This window comes from Schistocerca cancellata, chromosome 8, assembly GCF_023864275.1.
Source record: "Schistocerca cancellata isolate TAMUIC-IGC-003103 chromosome 8, iqSchCanc2.1, whole genome shotgun sequence".
Taxonomy (NCBI): Eukaryota; Metazoa; Arthropoda; class Insecta; order Orthoptera; family Acrididae; genus Schistocerca; species Schistocerca cancellata.
Window position 1 is genome coordinate 458,186,835 of NC_064633.1, and position 19,860 is coordinate 458,206,694.

The 19,860-nt window shown below is 41.9% G+C and overlaps 1 protein-coding gene across 1 annotated transcript in view; it reads right to left on the reverse strand.

Annotated features, from left to right (window-relative positions):
- Positions 1 to 343: 343 nt before the first annotated feature.
- LOC126095625 (luciferin sulfotransferase-like) overlaps positions 344 to 19,860 on the reverse strand; it is a 48,843-nt gene continuing 29,326 nt past the window's right edge. Inside the window, exons 5-6 of the mRNA XM_049910391.1 lie at positions 11,975 to 12,069; positions 344 to 652 (exon numbers count right to left, since the gene is read on the reverse strand). Of these exons, the coding sequence (XP_049766348.1) occupies positions 344 to 652; positions 11,975 to 12,069 (404 nt within the window). The remainder of the gene's footprint in view (positions 653 to 11,974; positions 12,070 to 19,860) is intronic.

A 19,860-nucleotide genomic window follows, 5' to 3' on the forward strand; every position in this document is an offset into this window, starting at 1 on the left:
AAAATAGATTACTTGTGTGTAAGTGGAATTCAGTTGAAATTTTGTTGTGAGAGGTAATATCTGTGTGTTCTCTTTGATATGCTGGTAAGTGACAAGTCTAAGATATGATCATCGAGTTCGGTGCTCCATATGTCGTCACTGATCAACCTGTAATGTTATCAGATTTCAAATGGGGCCATAATCTCTGGCTTCTCATATGTTGCCTGGTAACGATAGTTGGTCTCAGATGGGCTTCGAATATATGTTTCGTTGATCCCCCACTAGCAGTGACAGGTCTCAGATGTCGTCATTACATCCAGTGCTGAATATGACCTCTTTGATGCACTTATAACAGTAGCTGGTCTTAGACGGGGCCATCATACCCAGTGCCACGAATGTTTTCCTGAATCCACCGGTCGAAGCGACAGTTCATTTCTGGGGACATGTGCAGCTTGGCCTGGCCTACTTTGCCCTCTCGCATGAAGGTCTGATCCGAGGGTGGCGGCGGTAGACCGATACTGGTCCTCAAACTGAGCAGCACGTCGCTGCAGTTGGTGGCCCGATTAGCCTTCATGCTGGTGAAGCTCAGGTGGTCCTCCAGTTGGTGCAACTGCTCGTCTGTCACGCTCTTGCCCAGGAATGCGGCTGTCTTGCGGATGACTGCTCCCAAGTCCTGTAAAGAAACCACCAGCTGTGACATCCTGTAGGCATGCCACAGAACCTTTGATAGAATATCGTCAACCAGTCCAGCCAATACCAAGGACAGACAAGTGTGTGAGTTGTATGCGAAGAAACTTGACAGCACATAAATCCTAGTTACTGAACAGAACAAAATAGACAAAAATGGAAAAGAAAATTGAGGATCTGTTACATGACAATCAATATTGCTTTAGGGAAGGCACCATAGAGACAGTTCTAACATTACGCTTGATAAAGGAAGTAAGACTTCGCAAAAAAGTCAACGCACTTTCATAAGACTTGTTGGTCTAGAAAAATCGTTCGACACGGTAAGAGTATATTTAAAATCATACAGAAATATTTATTTACATCAAAACTGTTTAATATAACACTTTTTTACAACAGTCAAAAGAGTAAAAATATGTTTCCTAGACCCATACAGATTCCTGAAAATTTGTGCTTGTGAATTTCTTAACTTCTATTACAATACTAGTAAAATGTGAAACGTAAGGCACATGCAAGAGATAACTGATGCATGAATAATTGACTTACGTCATTAACAGTTTTATTGCACTACGAACGATATGAAAAGCTGCGTGATTTTTCTTAACTATGGCTACTCTCTCTACTAAAAATTCGCAAGCAGAAATTTCAAGACTATTTGTATGCGGTTATGAATCGGTATGGGGCTAGGAGAAACTATCTCACACCTTTTAGTTAGTTTTAAAATGTGCTACATTAAAAAGGTTTTTACTTCAATCATTACTTTTTGCGTATTAGTCCTGCGTATCGAATTTTTCAGTCGTTTACAAGCATTTTGATAAGACGACAACAGATACGTGTGGTAAATTCAGTTTCTGTTCACCTAAGTCAACCAAATATTGTTTCCTTCTTCGTATATCTCACGGAAAGACCATAAAGTGAAAAAGCAGAGCTATTAGATCTCACATAGACGCATACAGCAATCTTTCTTACCGTGAAACGTTCGCGATTGGGGCAGGAAAAAATAGCGGTGGTGCGCAAAGTACCCTCCACCACACACCAGAGAAGAAAGTGAGCTAAAACTGAATTGCGATCCAGTTGTGAGTCATGCTGAGCTCATCACGGAGTTAGTTTAAAATCAATTGCAAAATTAGTTAAAGTAGGAAAACTTTACAGGAAGGAAAAGTAACATACAAGAGATACAGGAAAGAGAGAGGAACGTTAAGAATGGATGGTCAGTGGAGATGTGTAGGATTAAAAAAGGGTGCAAAGCAAAAATGCAAGCTTCCTCCCCTATTGTTCAACAAATATGTCTAAGAAGCAATGAAGGAAACAAAAAAAGGTTCAAGAGTCCGATAGAATTTGGGTAAAAAGATACCAATGATAAGATTCGCTTATGACATTGCATCATCTGTGAAGGAAAAAATGTTACTTAACATCAAAACTGAAAGAAATGTAACAGAGGAGTCTTCCTACATTTGAAGCAAAATAACTCCTGATGGACGAAGGAATGAGGACATGAGAAGCATACTAACATAGATGAACGTGGCATTCCCTGTGTACTACTATCAAACATAGATATTAACTTGAGAAATAAACTCCTGGGAAATGGAGCATAGTACTTTATGGAAGTGACTGCTGGGGAACCGGTAAAAAAGATAGTTTGCCGAAAATTAATTGTACTACACTTTTATGGAGATGTATAAAGAAAAAATTATACAGTACAACACAAATTGGAATATGTTACAAAAATAACAGAGAATGATGAGTGTGCGTGCTAAGAGGTTGACATGGCACAAGAAGTCATAACAGATGGCAATAAACTGGTCACAAAATTTATGACAACTTTCCTTGCCCCCAATCCTCCGAAACAGAACTCTTCCTGCTCTCATGAGTGAAAACATATTTGTAACTAATAAGAAACAAACAAATACTACTGTAAAGAAGTGAGCTGTGGAGAAATGAGAAGTAGGCCTAAATAGAAGCAGCAGAGATGAAATATTCGTAATTGAGGAGAGTGAAGTGTGCACTAAAAGATATGGTTCAGCAAAACGGTGAAAAAATTAAAAAGGACCCACTCGCAGTTGCTACTCCAGCTAACATTTTGAGACAGGGAACCACAGTCTGGGAGACCATATGAAGAAGATGTCAGCTACAATCTACACCTTATAGTTAAACCCGATTACTTTACTGCAGCAAAGTGAAGTGTAAGTAACTGCGAAGAGAATGTACAGTACATCAATGTAAATATCAAATGCACACAATAACTCTGACAATGAGGGTCCTACAGTCTCCAAGGTTGCATTTCACAAAAAAAGATAATGTAGGAATGATAGAGAAGCAACACCTCTTGAAAAACCTTGGTCCACGCCCCCTTGGCAGGGTGACGGTGAAGATCTTACCAGCAAGGAAGGTGGAGAAGACAGACTTAGGAACAATGAAGGTGGGGAAAGAGCCACCCTCTTGTCCGACTCTAAAATGGACAAAGGGCACGGCAGCTCCACATTTCAGCAGTGGTAACGCGGCAGCGTCTGTTACCCACTTCACTGGCGGATGAACTAGATGAATTTCAAACTAACGACATGGTCTCACTTTGTGAATTCAGGGATGAACCTGGATTTCTTACTCTCTGTAATTTACAGCTTCAAACAGCAAAATGTTATGTTCATGTAATGGATGCACTACCTCCAGTGGTAACTCTCATGAGGAACCCACAATTAGGCCTAGTAAAGCATAGTGATTTAGGATGATGTTGGGACTCCACGCTGCAAAATCCCAATTCAGTATACTGAAATGCCTTTTAACTTTAAGTTCAAGAAGAAGCACTACTTTTGAACAGTAAATGCAAATTCTTTTCTGAAAATTGTTAAATAGGAGAAAGTGGAATAATTTCTACAGAAGAAACATATAGGGATTATAGCAGTGCTGGAAACAAGGATAATGTAAATGTTACACAACATTACAGAATTTACAAAGGGAAACCAGCAGCAAGAATAACGAAAATGGCTTGGGCAGAAAGATTAGTGCTTAACATCACTTATGCATGTACAAGCAAAGTACTTTATAAAGGAGTGTATTGCGCTGAAAGTGATTCCAGTGTTTGCAAAAGCGATATTAACGTCAAGAACGAAGTATCAGAGGACTTCAAGACAAATTGTGAATAACAATGGCTTAAGTATGAATTAAAAGCAAAACACCGACAAGACGCCGTCCTCTCTACACAGATATACACTGTACACGTTACTCTAGGTAATAATTTAGAGAAATGTGTGGTAGACATGGTCATTTATGCTGTAAATGTGTTAGCTGACAATGAACAATAAGTAATCAAAGACAGACATTATAAGATAATTTACAAACTGGTAGGGGTTTGTAATATTCTGAACAGGGGTATCGACCCAGATATTACGTTTTATGAAATGATTGGAAACTCAGCAAATGCACAGTTCACTTCTGTTGAAATGAACCTGCTTACTAAAGCAAAAAATTTAATGTTGCACTAAGGCTTGATGATGAAAACGCAAAAGAATTGTTAGTTCATACTAAACTGGTAATATACTTGATAACAGATTCAGCAAGAAAGAAAACGAGATAGCATGTAAAATAGCCAACATCATCAAAGAACATCCAATAGCTGGTAATAGGCAATGTGACTAGGGTATATGAGTAATAGAACAATCAGTAGCAAATTAGATGAAGAAAAGTCATTAATCCTCAAAGCAAACAAAGAGCAATTTTCTTGTTATCCTTACTGAAGAAGAGTATGTAGAGATGACTGAAAAGTTTTTTAAAGTTAATCAAATGTTTAAGATTCTTAAGGATCCCACTGGTAAATATCAAGACGAAATTAAAGAGGTAGTTAATATACACTCCTGGAAATTGAAATAAGAACAGCGTGAATTCATTGTCCCAGGAAGGGGAAACTTTATTGACACATTCCAGGGGTCAGATACATCACATGATCACACTGACAGAACCACAGGCACATAGACACAGGCAACAGAGCATGCACAATGTCGGCACTAGTACAGTGTATATCCACCTTTCGCAGCAATGCAGGCTGCTATTCTCCCATGGAGACGATCGTAGAGATGCTGGATGTAGTCCTGTGGAACGGCTTGCCATGCCATTTCCACCTGGCGCCTCAGTTGGACCAGCGTTCGTGCTGGACGTGCAGACCGCGTGAGACAACGCTTCATCCAGTCCCAAACATGCTCAATGGGGGACAGATCCGGAGATCCTGCTGGCCAGGGTAGTTGACTTACACCTTCTAGAGCACGTTGGGTGGCACGGGATACATGCGGACGTGCATTGTCCTGTTGGAACAGCAAGTTCCCTTGCCGGTCTAGGAATTGTAGAACGATGGGTTCGATGACGGTTTGGATGTACCGTGCACTATTCAGTGTCCCCTCGACGATCACCAGTGTTGTACGGCCAGTGTAGGAGATCGCTCCCCACACCATGATGCCGGGTGTTGGCCCTGTGTGCCTCGGTCGTATGCAGTCCTGATTGTGGCGCTCACCTGCACGGCGCCAAACACGCATACGACCATCATTGGCACCAAGGCAGAAGCGACTCTCATCGCTGAAGACGACACGTCCCCATTCGTCCCTCCATTCACGCCTGTCGCGACACCACTGGAGGCGGGCTCCACGATGTTGGGGCGTGAGCGGAAGACGGCCTAACGGTGTGCGGGACCGTAGCCCAGCTTCATGGAGACGGTTGCGAATGGTCCTCGCCGATACCCCAGGAGCAACAGTGTCCCTAATTTGCTGGGAAGTGGCGGTGCGGTCCCCTCCGGAACTGCGTAGGATCCTACGGTCTTGGCGTGCATCCGTGCGTCGCTGCGGTCCGGTCCCAGGTCGACGGGCACGTGCACCTTCCGCCGTCCACTGGTGACAACATCGATGTACTGTGGAGACCTCACGCCCCACGTGTTGAGCAATTCGGCGGTACGTCCACCCGGCCTCCCGCATGCCCACTATACGCCCTCGCTCAAAGTCCGTCAACTGCACATACGGTTCACGTCCACGCTGTCGCGGCATGCTACCAGTGTTAAAGACTGCGATGGAGCTCCGTATGCCACGCAAACTGGCTGACACTGACGGCGGCGGTGCACAAATGCTGCGCAGCTAGCGCCATTCGACGGCCAACACCGCGGTTCCTGGTGTGTCCGCTGTGCCGTGCGTGTGATCATTGCTTGTACAGCCCTCTCGCAGTGTCCGGAGCAAGTATGGTGGGTCTGACACACCGGTGTCAATGTGTTCTTTTTTCCATTTCCAGGAGTGTATCTTGTTCCTTATTTACTGATTTTTAAAAGAAAAATTGTATAGTCATGAATCCCTGTGCTGCTAAACATAGCATTCAAAAAAAAACTATGAGTCCCGGTAAACAAGTTGTTAATTAAATGAACTGCTCAAGTTATCATTTAAGCCAATAACTGATTAAGATTATAACAGAAACTATACACCCACAACAGGCACATGCTAAAAAATGCAACAGAATTTGTATTGTTTCCCCTGCTATTGTAATTCCAGCTGAGGTGGCTTTCCCCTCACTAGATGTAACACATTTATTTTTTATTCAATGGTGCCCTCTATAAAAAACCACTTGGCTTAGCCATGGATATTTGCCTGGTACTAGAAAACATTTTAAGATGATCTTGGGAACAATTGTTTCTCTGAACAGCAGTAGCAAAGTTACCTATTACAAAAGGTATATTAAGGACACACTGCTCAAAAGATGCACAGCAGATGTTCAGAGTTTACATAACAAATTTAATGATGTACATCCGAATATCAACTTCACAATTGAAGTGGGAGAAAAAAAATCAAAAGTTTTCTTGATTTAGGGACAATCAGACTTAACTTACAACATATTTAGAAAACCCACTACCACACCTGCAGCTACAACTGTCTTGTCATCCTCTGAGATATAAACATGCATTTTTCCATGCCATGCTTGACAGTTTGGTTAGAACTCAACAACTTATTACGAGATATGACTATGTTAGTGGACAAGTTATGGATGAAAAAGGTTAGACTAAAAGAAAACTTAAGACAGCAAGAGATCACATTACAGAAACTTACAAATGAGGAAAATCTTATGTTTGTAATCTAGCCATATGGGGGTAAAACCTCTGATAAAAATAGAGCAGCTTTTGAGAAAGAGTACTGTGAAAGTTGCTTTTGAAACAGAGATGAAGTAAAGACAGTGCAAGACATAGAATCGAGAAGGAATGAATATATCATCAGTTGGGGATACATAACGTCACTTGCAGCCAGTGTTACCAGATATACCCCAGTCACAAAGCTGCTTTGAGTGACCACCTTAAGACATTAGAACATACAACAGGGGACACGCTACAAGAAAACACGGAAGTAGTACATATAGTGGAAAAAATTATTCACATGAATTTTCTTGAAGAAGTGGAGGTATATACCACCATTAAAGTTCACCCTGACAAAATATTTATGAGTGAAAAGATGGTCAGAGAATGAGACATTTTAATAATGAAGGTTTAATTACGAATGGTAACAGACATCTTTATACCTTAGCACTAATAACTGTTGACTATGGGGTACACCTACACTACAACACAGATTATCTTAATTACTGTGTTGCTCCCACATTATTTTCTCACAAGATATAGTTGTGGAACAAAGAACTTTTTACTTCAACCTATATATATATATATATATATATATATATATATATATATATATATATATATGCCCTTAAAAAGTTGTGTCAGTTATCAAATTATGAAATACTTCTGGCACTGCTGATCAGACTTGAATAGATGTTAGGTTTTACTCTATTATGGAGCTATTGTCCACTTGTATGGTATCTATGGACATTTTGTTTAGTTAGTAACTGTTTAATGAAATAATACTGTTTCCAGTGATACTATGGGGAGATACACAGATAAAATAGTTCTTCTTTAGTTAGTTATGCACCAATAATTTTAAAATATAGTATTTCATTTTCTGTGATTTGACAGTGGCAATTACACCTGCGCAGAAAGTGTGTGGTCAAACAGTTTTGTTAAAGATGTTAACCCAAAATGACGTAACATTTTATTTGGTACAATGTACCGACCATGACATAATAATTTGACTTATTATGTTGGCTTCCACAGTAATAATCCTGCAATATGAAGCTGTGACCAATGAAAAATTTTTGTTTCAAATTGCTAAAATATGTGCTATTGACAATTCCAGCGTTATCCCCAGACAACATTAACCGCCCCTGTATTGATCAGCCAAGTGCAACAGGCATGGAACTCCATCTCATGTACTTACATCTGGCACCTTTGCAACACAATGCATGTACGTTTGCATGTTCGTATTCAAAATTCTGGCGGCTGCATCAGTTATTGATGTACCATCGTTTCACATTTGCAATGACGTATGTCACATTTACATTAAACTGTGTTCTTGCGATATTGATCACTTAAATGCATTACCTAGGCAAATGTAATCCCAAACTTTCATTACTCTACATTAATTACTTTTTACTGCAATTATTTTTCTGTCAGTGTAGTTTAGTGTCCGTGATTATGTAGTTTCATTACACCAGAGTAAAATGTGTGTAGTTAAAGTACATCGTTATAGACGTTACCCAAAAATGATATAATATTATATTTGGTATGGTCTATGTAACTACGACTGTACGCGTTTGAAGAAGTATTTTTGTTTTAATGTTCTACTGTGAAACTAAACACAGTAAAGAGGTCATAGTGTTAGACCTACTACTCATTACAAAATGGTATGAAATCGGTTGCTTCCAAGAAAAAAGATGAAATTTGTACATGAAATAATTGTACATGTAAATGATAGAATAACATAAGCAAAATACCTTCAATATGTAAGGCGATTTTGCAACTTCATACTTTTGTTGGTCTATGTTTAATGACAGTGGGCCTCATTATTTCATGTGTGTCTATACAATTTTAGCTTGTCAGAGACAGAGTTATGTAGTGTAGATTAACACCTCCAGACGATGTTATCTGGTAGTGATGGGGAAGCCCATGACTCATTAGGTTACGTAAATTTTTAACAAAATGAATAATGTGGTCTATATTACTGAAATACAATGGAACATTTGTTATTTTGTCATTCAGGAAGAGTTACGAAAAGGTCGTACTAATAAATTTTTACTGTACATTAGTATGTAGACAGTCTTTTTGAAATATGATGTTACAGAAAATGTGAGGATATGCCTCACTAATTTCTATGTTTTATACTATTATATAAAAAGTGTACCTGCAAAAGCAATTCATTGTTTTGAAGCAAAATCAGTGTAACAATAATCACGTACATGGCCACCAAGAAATATTAGAAGGTATGAGGGCTCACACCCAATCTATTATTTTACGTATTGTGTCATGAATCAACCTGACATTGGAATAGATAACGATTTAATAACTTGGTACGGTGTATAGACTGCAATTTCAGGTTATAACGTTAAGAAATATTGTTATGCAAAGGTACTGTAAAAGGGGAAGTTGTAAATACGATCTAAGAAAAATTAAGTTTTAGACAATGTTGTATGGTATGACAACGATATATGATATGACAAGGAACTTTATTATTTTTATCGTATTTATTACTTCGTCGCAACACACAATTCTTTTATGGATGTTATACAGCCACCAGTAAATACAATTAGACAATTAGTGAAATAATAATGTTGTAAAGCCTAATGTAGTAGTAGCATCTATGATATGCTGACAGTCGATTTAATCTGTAGTCATTATATATTTTTCGTGTCTTAAGTCATCCAACGAACGGTCTTTGACCTGTTCAACTCAGTACACCAAAAACCACAAGCACGAGTGCACACAAGTGTCTCCAAGGCTGATAGAACTTATACGTGATGCACATTCAGCTAATACACTGACAAGCCAAAGAAACAGGTACACCTGCCTAACATCGTGTAGGAGCCGCTGCGAGCACGCAGAAGTGCCGCAACAGGACGTGGCATGGACTCGAGTAATTTCTGAAGTAGTTCTAGAGAGAACTGACACCACGAACGCAGCAAGGTTTTTCCATAAACCCGTATGACCACGATGCAGTGGAGACCACCTCTGAACAGCACTTCGCAAGGCATCCCAGATATGCTCAACAACGTTCATGTCTCGGAAATTTGGTGGCCAGCGGAAGTGTTTAAACTCAGAAGAGGGTTCCTGGAGAAACTATGTGGCAATTCTGGACGTGTGGGGTGTCGCATTGTCCTGGTGGAATTGCTCAAGTCCGTCGGAATGCACAATAGACATGCATGGATGCAAGTGATCAGACAGGATGCTTACGTACGTGTCACCTCTCATAGTCGTATCTAGACGTATCAGGGGTCTCATATTATTCCGACTGCACACGCCCCTCACCTTTACAGAGCCTCCACCAGCTTGAACAGTCCCATGCTGACATGCAGAGTCCACGGATTCATGAGGTTGTCTCCATACCTGTACACGTCCATCCGCTCGATACAATTTGAAACGAGACTCGTCCGACCTGGGAACATGTTTCCAGTCATCAACAGTCCAGTGTCGGTGTTGACGGGCCAAAGTGAGGGATAAAACTTTGTGTTGTGCAGTCATCAAGGGTACACGAGAGGGCCTCCGGCTCCGAAAGCCCATATCGATGATGTCTCGTTGAAGGGTTCGCACGCTGACACTTGTTGATGGTCAAACATTGTAATCTGTAGCGATTTGCGGAAGGTTGCAGTCCTGTGACGTTGAAAAATTATCTTCAGTCGTTGGTCCCGTTCTTGCAGGATCTTTTTCCGGCCGCAACGATATCGGAGACTTGATATTTCCTAGATTCCTGATATTCACTGTACACTCGTGAAATGGTCGTACAGGAAAGTCCCTACTTCATTGCTACCTCGGGGATGCTGTGTCCCATCGCTCGTACGCCGCTTGTAACACCACGTTCAGATTCACTTAAATCTTGATAACCTGCCATTGTAGCTGCAGTAACCGATCTAAAACTCAGCCAGACACCTGTTGTCTTATATATGTGTTGCCGACCGCAGCGCCGTATTCTGCCTGTTTACATATCTCTGTATTTGAATACTCATGCCTACAACAGCTTTTTGGCGCTGCAGTGTATATGGTTAACGGTTAACTACGTAGGGGCTTTAGAAAGTAAGTTAGATATTTCATCCTACTCTAAGACCACTGCTCAAAAAGAGTGGCGCTGTGTGAGCAGAGAGTACAATTCACAGATTTCCTGCAGACTCATTTCTGTTGCTAATGAAATGTCACGTTAGCTCGATTCGTACTCCAGAACTGAAGTAGGCGGGACAGTACGATTCTTGTGGGCAAAACGTAAAGAAAAAGTGGCGTGAAAAATCAAACAAACGCACTGTTTTCCTGCAGACCAAAGTAACTCCCTACACGGTTCAGACAATACGTGCATTGCTTCAACGTTTTCGATGGGAGGTTTAGAAGCGTCCACCGTACAGTCCATTTCTTGCACCTTCCGATTTTCCATATTTTCGGCAGGTTGAAAGAACATCTGTGGGGAAAGAGATTTTCCAACAATGAGAACGTTCTTGTAGTGGTTATCGAATTGATTCCTCGACAGTGGAGTGGATTTCTATCGTCGAGGGTCATGGATTTGCACTACTTTGTCGTGTAGTGCTGCGTTCAATGAATGTTACTTTGCATGCGATAATAAAGCGTAACTTACCTACTGACGACCCCTAGTACAAGCTGCACAGAATAGAGGTACTTGGGAGATGTACTATTAGAAAAAGTAATGGCTAAAATAGAAACTACAGATGGCTGGAAAATGAGATGGGAGAAGTCCTATGAAAATGTAGAGAAAATATCGGAAGTAATGGCAAAGCGATGGTTAATCTTGTTCGGACACCCCTACCGAATGAATGAGAAAAGGCCAACGGAACAAAATGCTCAGCAAGCCACTGACGCTGTGTGTCAGAGGGCACTTCATGTACCACTAACTGTCCCCCCCCCCCCCCCTCCCCACCACCCATTTCCCTGTTCCACTCGCTGATGGTACATCAGAAGAATGATTATCGGTAACGTTCTGTATTGGCTTTAATTTATCAATTTCTTTTCATCGTGGTCCTTTCCCGCTCTTTACATGGGACCAAGTAACACGTTGCCCGACTTTTCCCGGAAAGTACTCTCTCTAAATTTTAGTAATGAAAATCTCTGTGATGCACAACGCCTATCTTCTAGTGTTTGCAACTGGAGATTGTTAAGCATGCCTATAACGCTCAAGAGACCGACAGGGAGATGAACTGTCCCCTTTGCCCCTTAGTTGTCCCCACATTACGAAGATTAGGAATGGTGACCACTTACCTGTTTCATTTCTTCGTAGGTGTTCCACAAAATATTAGGCTCATTCCGCAGGTTCCAAAATTCCAGAACGCTTGTCCAGTAGGGAGTGAATTGAACTGCAAGGAGACAATATATTTTATAACATAATACACAAATTGTTTTGCCAATGACACAAGTAGAAAGGTGTTGAGACGTTTCTTACAAAAGGGAACACCTTAATTTTGACAGTAGTAGGTTATCAGTATTTTTGTTGAGATCAGGAAGTTCCTCTGGAGCGTATATCGTTGTATTATGTAATAAACGCTTCACGCCCTCCCAGTCCAGCCTGAATGCTAGTGGGATATTCTTCAACGTTCAGTTACGCAGCAGCTTTCGTCCGTGCAGCAACACAGCAGAGCACAACGTTTCGTTTGTGAGTTGTTATGAGCTCCTAACTAGATGTGACTTACTTTGATTTGATTTTCATTTGTGCTTTCATTTACATTCTTAAATATCCTGTGTGTTAGTGTTTTACTAGGAACAATCCAGCACGTTGACAGCTGTATAGTGTGTAGTTCCACCGTTTGCCGGCCGGAATGGCCGAGCGGCTCTATGCGCTACAGTCTGGAACCGGTCGACCGCTACGGTCGCAGGTTCGAATCTTGCCTCGGGTATGGATGTCTGTGATGTCCTTAGGTTAGATTGGTTTAAGTAGGTCTGAGTTCTAGGGGACTGATGACCTCAGACGTTAAGTCCCATAGTGCTCAGAGCCATTTGAGTTCCGCCGTTTGCATTGCGACAGTCGTTTGTTTTAGTTTGAACAGCCAGTTATTGAATACTCCAGTTAGAGGTAGCTTCTGCCCATACACCTCCACAACAGAGCACACCTTTTTGTTTGTGAGTTGTTACGAGCTACTAACCAGAAGCGACTTATTTTGATTTTCTCGTGTACATTTTAATTCAATTCTGAAATTTCTTCCAAGTTTACTAGGCACAGTCCTGTGTTTAGTATGGATTGGGACTGTGATTGATGTGAGCGGGTGCGAGCTGAGTTGGTGGGCCTTCGCTCACTGCTCCTAGTTGACATCATTACAGGAACCTGGACATGGGGATCCAAGGCACGTACAGCAGGTCCCACGTGTCCCCCCCCGCCCCCTCCCCCCCCCATTGGTGCTTTTCTGTGACCACTCTGTGCTCGCACTGAGGTCCGCATTCTACCTGTGGTCGAGTCATTTCAAGGTGTGGTAGGCAGTGAAAGACTTTCCGGCTGGGCCGAGCCACAGGCCTCAACTTTTCGTCTGGTAAACAGGCTTGGGCGCTGTCTGTGGCTGGTAGGAATACTGAGCCAGAGGCCATCACTTGCCCTGTTTCAGAGGAAGCCTCTCGGCCTGCAAGATCTGGGATTACTGGTAGTTGGGAAATCCAAGGTTAGGCGTGCAATGGGAACCTTAGGCATGTGACTGCCAAGCAGGAGAATAAGGTCAATGTGGACTTTATTTGCATACTGTGTGGAACCACCCTAGTTGTGAAACAGGTATCACTAAGAGCACAGGGTAGGTGGTGGCTCGTGTCAGTAGTAATGATGTGTGTCACTGTGGATCGGAATAGATTCTGTCTGCCTTCGGTTGTCTGTCTGAGGTGATAAAGACTACCTCTCCTGTTTGCGAGATGAAAGCTCAAATCAAGCATCGTCGAAAGGGTCGACTGCAAGCCGTCGCTACAGAGCCGAGTGGAAGGTCTCAATTAGAGGCTCAGATGGTTTTACAAAATTGTTGCGGCTTTCGTGGCCACTTGTTGACAAACTGCCTATTGGCTTCTGTCTCGGGTTCTTCGGCCGACGTTCATCTAATGATTTTTCTGACATTTCGCCAGCACGAGTGGCTGGCATTGTCAAAGCTTCACCCTCCATTGCCGGTGGTGAACTGGAGCCGAGCTCGCGGCCGCAGACTATATGTACCTGGCGCGCCAACGTCCGAGGGCTTCTCCGCGGCCATTTCCGGTGCGGTTCTCCTCTTGCTACCTGCGACGGTCGTTCGCTGCAGTACGGGAAGCCAGGATCCGTTTACCTTAAGGCTTTCCTCTTTCTTGTTCAAACTGTTCGCGTGTTTTTGTATTTCTACAGCTTCTCTGAACAAGCGCGTGTGATAGTGGTTCTCTACAGCCAGAACTTCCGTGTCGGCGAATTTTATTACGTGGTCGGTCTCATTCAGTGCGTGCTCTGCCACGGCCGATTTCTCCACCTGCCCCAACCTGCAATGTCGCTTATACTCTTCGATCCTGGTGTTAATGGATCGTCCAGTCATTCCGACATAAACTTTTCCGCATGTGCATGGTATGCGGTATATTCCCGACATTGCAAGTGGGCCTCTCTTCTCCTTCGCCGATCTAAGACACTCTTTGATCTTCCTTGTCGGTTTGAAAATCGTCTTTACGCCATGTTTGCGCAATATACGGCCGATTCTGTCCGTCACTCTGGGAATGTATGGCAGAAAGGCCGTACCCGACATTTGTTTTTCTGGTTCCTTATTTCGCCGAGTGTTTGGCTCTGTTACACTTCTAATATAATTTGTGGAGTACCCATTGCTCCTCAGGACAGTTTCCAGGTGTTGCATTTCTCGTTTGAGGTGTTGCGGCTCACGTATTCGTCCTGCTCTCGTTACAAGCGTACTAATCATGCCTCTTTTCTGGCTCGGGTGGTGGTTTAACAGTTTGCGCAGGTATCGGTCCGTGTGAGTCGGTTTTCGATACACGCTGTGTCCCATGTTTTCGCCGTCCCTTGTGACCAGCACATCTAGAAATGGCAGTTTCTTGTCCTTTTCTACTTCCATGGTAAATATTATGTTGGCATGGAGGCTGTTCCAGTGTCTTAGGAAGTCACCGAGCTGTTCTTCACCATGGCTCCACACCACGAAAGTATCATCGACGTACCTGTACCACACCTGAAATGACCGCGGAAAAGCCCTCGGACGTTGGCGCGCCAGGTACATATAGTCTGCGGCCGCGAGCTCGGCTCCAGTTCACCACCGGCAATGGAGGGTGAAGCTTTGACAATGCCAGCCACTCGTGCTGGCGAAACGTCAGAAAAATCAGTAGATGAACGTCGGCCGAAGAACCCGAGACAGAAGCCAATAGGCAGCTTGTCAGATGGTTTTACCATAGTTTAGATCGCAGATCCATCAACTTACGCCATAGGGTGGTAAGGTTTGGGGTTCCGCTTAGTAGGTCAGGAGTCTATTACACAAAGGAGGCAGCTACATGGGTAACGGGATGTGTATGGAGTGCACTGGGCGACTCTTTACGTCAAAGTATCTCGGGAAAGCACTGAAAGTCTTCCATCTCAAAGGCTGCATTGTAGACACAGGACGAGTGGAGACCTAGAAAATGGCGGTAGCTGAGTTGGGAAAGATTCAAGGCCCCGAGCGCTAGTAAAAAGTCACTGAAAGCAAAGCTAGTTAAAACTGGAAATACGTATAACCGAAATTTTTGCAAAGTACTTAACGGTGTTTAGATAGAATTGATTACATAGTGTTAGTTGCGGAGAGCTGTTAGAAGTAGTTTACCTTGTAGTGAAACTGAGGCGGATTGATCCTTTTGAGTTAGTATGGGTAGAGGGCTACACTTGACAATCAGAATAAATAAATAACTGGTTGCACTTACCGACTCTCCGACTCAGATAATACAGTTGCTGATGAGGTGAAATGAAACTTGAGCCTCATTTCAGACAGGTACCCGCACTCATACAATTATAGTTGGTAGGGACTTAAGTCCACTCTTGACAACACACGTTCAAAGCCGGTGGTAGGCATAAAACGTCGTCAGAAATAATGCTGAATGCTTTCTCAAAAAATTATTTTCAACAGTTTGCTCAGGGGCCTACTCGAAGCTCAAATATTTGTGAAAACATACTTGGCTCCTTAGCAACAAATAATCCCGAGCGAATAGGATGCGTTATGACGCATACAGAGATTAATGGTGAGACTGAAATCCAAATATTCAAATCCACCAAAAACAAACGTAAAATATATACATGTTTTGAAACAGATAATAATTATCTTGACGCCTTCCTAATAAACAGTCTGCATTCCTCCCAAACTAACTATGCAAACACAGAACAAAGGTGGCTTGGAATCAAAGAAATAGTATCCGCAGCAATTGAGAGATACAGAATATGCCAAATAAATTAATAAGAGATGGTACCGACCGCCCATTGTACACAAAACATGTCAGAATACTGTTGCAGAAACAACAAAAACAAAAATACATACCATATTTAGAAGGACGCTTAATTTCAGACACATGATGTTTTACTGCAGCTCGAAATTCAGCGGGGAATTCAACGTGAAATGCTTATAGTAGTTTCTACATCGAAACTTTGTTTCAAAATCTGCCAGAAAATCCAGACGTTCTGGTCGTATGTAAAGTACCCCAACGGCGAGACACAATTCATTCCTTCTCTGCGCGATAGCAATAATAATGTAATCGACGATAGTGCCACTAAAGCATAGTTATTAAACGCAGTTAAACGAAATTCCTTCACGAAAGAAGAAATTCATATTAAAGAATTCAAAACAAGAACAGTGTCCATCATGAGAAGCCTAGAGATAGATATCCTCGATGTATGGAAGTAGCTTAAATCAATAAAGGCAAGTCCTTTGGTCCAAACTGTATACCAGTTACTTTCCTTTCAGAGTATGCAGATACAATAGCCCCATACCTAGTAATCATACACAACTTTTAGCTCGACGGAAGATCCGTACCTAAGAATGGAAAGATTGAAAGGCCACACCAGTAGTCAAGATAAAAAGTAGGAGTAATCTACTGAAATACAGACCGTTATCACTGAGTCGATTTGCAGTAGGATGCTCGAACATATACTCTGTTCGAACATTTATGAATTACCTCAAAGAAAACGATGTACTGATAAATACTCAGCACGGGTCCAGAAAATATCATCTTGTGGAAAATATTGAACTCTTTATCCACACGACGTAATGAGTGCTATTGACAGGGGATCTCAAATTGATCCGTATTTCTAAGAGCACCATAAAGCTTTTGACACAGTTCTCATAAGCGACTTATAATCAAAGTGCGTGCCTGTGTGACTGGATTCTTACCTGTAAAAAATCTCACAGTTCGTAGTAACTGACGGAACTGTGAGATTTTTTACAGGTAAGAATCTAGTCACAGAAGTTCCCAGCGAATTGTTATAGGCCCTCTGCCGTTACTGATCTCTATAAATCACTTAAGGGACATTCTTAACAGGCCCCTTAGATTGCTTCCTGTCATCTACGGTCTAGTAAAGTCATCAGAAGATGAAAACCAATTGCAAAGTGATATAGACAAGATATCTGCATTGTGCAAAATGTGGCAGTTACTCCAAGTCAGGGCCGGCAACGGCGTGCCAAATTTCACGGGAGCAGAGTTTGCGGCTCGACACGTCTCGTCTTTGCTCGGCCCCCTCGGTAGTAGCCGGAACAGCTCGACGTTTCGTTGCATACTGTGGTGCGACATTTTTCAGTCGGCACAACTCGCCTCACTTCGGCAGAATCGTGGTATCAGCGCTGTTTACCACTCGCAGTTTCTTCGCGGTATGAAGGACGCTGCTTGCACAACGATCTCATCGCCACATGCCTTTAAGAATGAATGGGAATGACAGCAGAGAGGGATGAGAATTCGTATAAGCGACGGTACTGATTATTTGTTGCGAAACGACGCTATATTACTATGCAGAAAGAATTTACATTTTTAGATGAGAATGAAAGAGCAAAAACGTACGATGGACAGGCGGGATTCATTGTTCTGTACATCAAGAAGCATTTTGCGCTAGATTTAGAGGCATGGAGCACATGAAATTGGTGGTACGAATAGCATAATTTCATTATATCGTAAATAGGCTGTTTTTTACTAACGAATTGATAGTTCAGTAGCATTTCTTCATTAACGCACGAGTGTTTAATGACCATCTCTAGAACGATCAGTTGTCCAGTTAAAACTGATCATGTATCCATAGAACATATTTTTCAGTTGTGTATGGTTTTATTTAAGGTTCCCTTGTACCTCTTTATAGACTATCGCAATTTAAATTTATAAGTTAATTTGTTGGCCCTTTAGCCCTCCGACATTTGTGACACATATGTCGCGAAGGCTGTGTCTTCGGCCACGCCATAATTTGAAATTATTTTATTAATGCTGTTATATTTATTTTAACTTGCTATTATGAGCATTCTTGAATTGGTGCTCATTCATCTTGCATTATTATATTTTCTGTGTACTTTTAACTGTTATTAGCAGTTTCCGTTAGTTCTTTTCAGTTTCTTAACTGCCCTTTCTTAAGTGGCATCGCATATATTTTAATATATTTTAAATTGTTGACATTAAAAAATGCGGTTAGTGTAACCTGTTACATTTGAGTCTGTACTAGCGTGACATGTCCGGTCGCACGCCTCACATCTCTGTTCTTGTGCTGGGCGGAGCTGCTTAGCCTTTCTACTTTGCGTCCTTATATTGTATGCGTGGTTTTTCACTGTCTAAACCGTGCTAAGAATGCATTAATACACATAAGCTACCCGATAGGTTTGGTATTTTACCTGCTTTAGACTGCCGTTCCTCCCAACAGTCAAAATTTATCTTGGTTAATTTTACGTTTCACTTTTACTACCATTTAGTTCAAAATGGTTCAGATGGCTCTAAGCACTACGGAACTTTATATCTGAGGTCGTCAGTCCCCTAGACTTAGAACTACTTAAACCTAACTAACCTAATGACACCACACATATCCATGGCCGAGGCAGAATTCGAACCTGCGACAGTAGCAGCCGCACGATTTCGGACTGAGGCGCCTAGAACCGCTCGGCCACCACGGCTGGCCCCCATTTAGTTCCTTCACGTATTTGATGAGACATTTGGTGACCGTATGTTGTATCCAGGCGCTTCTTATTCTTATTTGATGCCCTTCGATGTCAACTGAGAGATGAAGCCTATTCTGATACAATTTAGCGTGTCTATGCATATATTACTGTGCCTTATACGCCTGGATCCACAGCTTAGAACCAAGTCTCATTCTATTTACCATTCTGTCATATTGATTTTTTGTTCGATTTTATCCAGATAATCTGATGATGGCTTACAAGGAAGAAACGCGTAACTACTGTCAATAAAAAAATTGGCTCTGAGCACTATGGGACTTAACATCTATGGTCATCAGTCAATAAAAATAATATTGCAACCGAGACCAGTTACATTGTTGTTGTTGTGGTCTTCAGTCCTGAGACTGGTTTGATGCAGCTCTCCATGCTACTCTATCCTGTGCAAGCTTCTTCATCTCCCAGTACCCACTGCAACCTACATCCTTCTGAATCTGCTTAGTGTATTCATCTCTTGGTCTCCCTCTACGATTTTTACCCTCCACGCTGCCCTCCAATACTAAACTGCTGATCCCTTGATGCCTCAGAACATGTCCTACCAACCGATCCCTTCTTCTGGTCACGTTGTGCCACGAACTTCTCTTCTCCCCAATCCCATTCAATACTTCATTAGTTATGTGATCTACCCATCTAATCTTCAGCATTCTTCTGTAGCACCACATTTCGAAAGCTTCTATTCTCTTCCTGTCCGAACTATTTATTGTCCATATTTCACTTCCATATACGGCTGCACTCCATACAAATACTTTCAGAAATGACTTATTGACACTTAAAACTATAATCGATGTTAACAAATTTCTCTTCTTCAGAAACGCTTTCCTTGCCATTGCCAGTCTACATTATATATCCTCTCTACTTCGACCATCATCAGTTATTTTGCTCGCCAAATAGCAAAACTCCTTTACTACTTTAAGTGTCTCATTTCCTAATCTAATACCCTCAGCATTGCCCGACTTAATTCGACTACATTCCATTATCCTCGTTTTGCTTTTGTTGATGTTCATC